At 38.7% G+C, this 4005-nt stretch overlaps 1 protein-coding gene across 1 annotated transcript; it reads right to left on the bottom strand.

Moving 5' to 3' along the window:
* Positions 1 to 2982: 2982 nt before the first annotated feature.
* Positions 2983 to 3632, bottom strand: LOC118736126. The gene is made up of 2 exons (XM_036466225.1): positions 3488 to 3632; positions 2983 to 3433 (listed from the first exon to the last, which is right to left on the bottom strand). Exons 1-2 carry the CDS (start codon positions 3598 to 3600, stop codon positions 2983 to 2985), a joined length of 564 nt encoding a protein of 187 aa, XP_036322118.1. The 5' UTR covers positions 3601 to 3632.
* Positions 3633 to 4005: the final 373 nt, after the last annotated feature.

Below are 4005 nucleotides of genomic sequence, written 5' to 3'. Positions count from 1 at the left end.
CCTGTATGCGTTGGCAGCACTGCCCGATCAAGACAGCTGCAATAAACAAAGAAACACACACATAATTACATTAAGGCCCTTATTATGTATGTCGAACGATAGGCCGCACGAACGATTCGTCTGTAGGCGATATCGTCACGGATTGCCATTTTGTAACTCTGTCGTTCGTCTTCGTCTTGTTCTTACGTCGATTACGTTGCAATCGTCTCGGTTACGTTGTATGATGTTGCCGGATGAAATTTTGATGTACTTCCAAAGAGTTTTTCTTAGATTTCTAATATTTTCAGCTTATTTCAATGCTTTTTATTTTAAATGGGCAACATCTGAATTGTTTACATTTTGGTTTTGCTTAAAAGTGTTTTGGTTGTGTTGCGGAAACAAATATAAGGAAAATTAATTTTTAAAAATGTATGCTGCTATAGCGCTAATGGACGCCGAGGAATCCGAAGAAAGGCAAAGGCGGATACAGAGGAGGAGATTGCGAGACCACACCAATGTAATGGAACTACCTGAGACTGAGTAAGTTCAAGATTATCAAATAATTTTTGCATGCTACAATGTATTCGTTTCTAGATTTGTTGCAAATTTCCGAATCAATAAAGAAATATTCCAATACATATTAAGGGCCGGTTACTCAATGTCTGGTTAACACTTATCTCCGGTCAAACATAGTTATCGACGTTACCGACTCCCTGTTATATGCATGGAGTCGAAGACGTCGATAACGATGTTTAACCGCAGATTAGTGTTAACCAGACATTGAGTAACCGGCCCTTAATGAATTAAAAGAGCACATGGCTCCATCACATAGAAGCACCCACCTATCGCACCAGCTAAAACTCGCGACTTTTTTAAGATTTCTTGCCACCGGCAGTTACCAAAAATCTGTTGGTAACGAAAATATTTCGTCGATGGGGCAGTCAACTGCAGCCAACGTGATCAGGAATGCCTAAATATTTTTGAGGACCATTTTTGCCAGAAATGGGTGAATGGCTGTATAAGTGGAACAGCCTAATCATGTATCTCGAAGCGAACGTTCGTTTCGTCTGCCAGACGTTTCTTTCGTGTGTTGGTAGTATGTAAGTCGAAATCGTCTGGCAGCACGAAAACAGCTGATCGTTACGTAGTTTTCGTGTAGTTTGGAATATTTTAAGGCGAATAGAAGACGAAAGTGAGACGACAATCGTTGAAAACAGACGAAAGGTTATTAGTGATCGTTAAGATGGAAGGTTCTGCCAGGAAAAGTAAGAAAATAAAAAATATAACTTGGTTTAAAGAAATATATTAATATTTATGCTTGTAGCGCTGAAAAAAACTACAACCACTCAATTTGAAGTACTTGTAAAAGAAATGGAGAGAAATCCTGACCTGGCCAGAGGTGTTGCAGTGTTTGGATCTGATCGAGGAAGGGTAGAGGAGCGGTGGGAGGAAATTATGAGGAAAATTAATTCTCATGGTCCTCCTACAAGAACGGCCGTCGAATGGAAGAAAGTAAGCATAAGTGCATAAATTGTATGTGGTAGATAAATGCTTGCGCACTATTTCCATTTTACTTACATTGAATTTTATTTTATTTTTATTTTTCAAGATATGGGCTAACTTGAAAAGCCGGACAAAAAAGAAGATTGCCGAAAACAAACGAAGCCTTACTGCTACCGGTGGTGGCCCATTCCGTCACTCTCCGCTTTCCGAAATGGAGCAGGCCATAGACAGCCTGGTTTTTATTTCGAGGTCAGCAGCCCCGAGCGGCAGAGTTTTCGGCATTCCTTCGACGGCGACCTCTAACATGTCAAGACATTCGTCGTTGGAGGAAATGCCTCCATTACTTGTGACTGAATCGCCAACACTTGACCAACGAAGGCAACAAACAACCACCCTTCAATCTCCTATAAGGCACAACCAACCACCACCAGTGGGAGTAGTAACTTCCACTACACAGACAACCCGTCCTACACCAACGCACACGTTACGTTCCACTAATAGGAAGCGCACCTTCCAAGAGACAGTGGCTGAATCTGCCAAAGTCCAAGCAGAAGCCGCTAAAGTGCAGGCTGAGGCTGCAAAAAAAATGGCAGAGGCATCAATGCTGCAGGTGGATGCCACAAACAAATTAACTGCTGCAGTGGAACGCCAATAGGAAATTTTTGAAAAATTTTTGGAGTACTTCCGGAATTAATTTTCATACCACTATTGTGAGAGTATTGAAGTGATATTTTGTTTTTTTTTTGTGTAAATATTTTTTAGATTTAAGTGTGAATTGATATTTTGTTGCATTTACTTAGTTTATATGTAGATTTAAGATTTAAGACTGAATAGATATTTTGTTGAATTTTTATGTAAATATTTTATTAATTTTAAGACAAATGAATTTTGCTGGTGTACCTGAATTCTAAACACACATACTTTATAATAAAACTGCGTTTATAACAAACTCTCTGCTATTCTCATTCTAATAAGGGCAGCTGTATTCGAAATGTTACTGTTTTCCAGTTCTTCTTCGTACAACAACATTCAAGATTCTCCATATCTGGGCTCTCCAATGGAATTTGATGTTTGAAAAATATACAAACGTTACAATTTGTATAACTTTTTCTGGTAAATAGTGTAGCCCTCTCGAGCCAATTATACATCGAAATCGGTTTTTCAAAACACCGAAACATCTCTCAATTACATTACGAGCTTTCGAGTGCTTTGTGTTGTAAGCTGCAAGGGGTAACCAGAATCACCTACAAAAATTTTCATTGTCAGTAATAGTTATATAGCCTTTTTAAGTTTTAAAACTTACCGAGTAGCCATGTGTTGGTTTTTCCATTGTTATAATCAGATTTTAGCTCCTGTTCTGCGTGACTCACATTCCAAACAAATGAATCATGATTCGCCCCTGGATGCCTAGCGTCAACAAATGTGATTACCATGTTGCGATCGCATATCTGTAAGGAAACTCAGTTTGTGTATATGTATACTTGTAAAGATAGTAAATCATTAACCTACCGCCATTACATTAATACTGTAAAAACCCTTTCGTTTGAGGTATAAATGGTGGTTGTCACTTCCGGGCGACTTAATACGAACATGTGTTCCATCAACACAACCAATAACCCCAGGTATCCCGTATTTCTCAAAGAAATATTCTGTAACTGCATTTTCCTCATCGATGTTTCTCCTAAAATTCACCCATTTCTGGCAAAAATGGTCCTCAAAAATATTTAGGCATTCTCTGATCACGTTGGCTGCAGTTGACTGCCCCATCGACGAAATATTTTCGTTACCAACAGATTTTTGGTAACTGCCAGTGGCGAGAAATCTTAAAAAAGTAGCGAGTTTTAGCTGGTGCGATAGGTGGGTGCTTCTATGTGATGGAGCCATGTGCTCTTTTAATTCGTTTAATATGTATTGGAATATTTCTTTATTGATTCGGAAATTTGCAACAAATCTAGAAACGAATACATTGTAGCATACACAAATTATTTGCTAATCTTGAACTTACTCAGTCTCAGGTAGTTCCATTACATTGGTGTGGTCTCGCAATCTCCTCCTCTGTATCCGCCTTTCCCTTTCTTCGGATTCCTCGGCGTCCATTAGCGCTATAGCAGCATACATTTTTAAAAATTAATTTTCCTTATATTTCTTTCCGCAACACTTCCAAAACACTTTTAAGCAAAACCAAAATGTAAACAATTCCGATGTTTCCCATTTAAAATAAAAAGCATTGAAATAAGGTGAAAATATTAGAAATCTAAGAAAAACTCTTTGGAAGTACATCAAAATTTCATCCGGCAACATCATACAACGTAACCGAGACGATTGCAACCTAATCGACGTAAAGACAAGACGAAGACGAACGACAGAGTTACAAAATTGCCTACAGACGAATCGTTCGTGCGGCCTATCGTTCGAGATACATAATAAGGCTGGAAATGTCCTGCAATTTTCGTCGAAAATTAAAGGAATACTGTGGGATAACGTTTTTTCGGGAAAAGCACAGTTCACCGCGCAATGGGAACA

This window comes from Rhagoletis pomonella, unplaced genomic scaffold (assembly GCF_013731165.1).
Source record: "Rhagoletis pomonella isolate Grant_MI unplaced genomic scaffold, Rhpom_1.0 Rhpom_scaffold_00003, whole genome shotgun sequence".
Classification (NCBI taxonomy): Eukaryota; Metazoa; Arthropoda; class Insecta; order Diptera; family Tephritidae; genus Rhagoletis; species Rhagoletis pomonella.
Note: the sequence above shows the minus strand (reverse complement) of the source record. Positions and strands in the feature narration are given on the sequence as shown.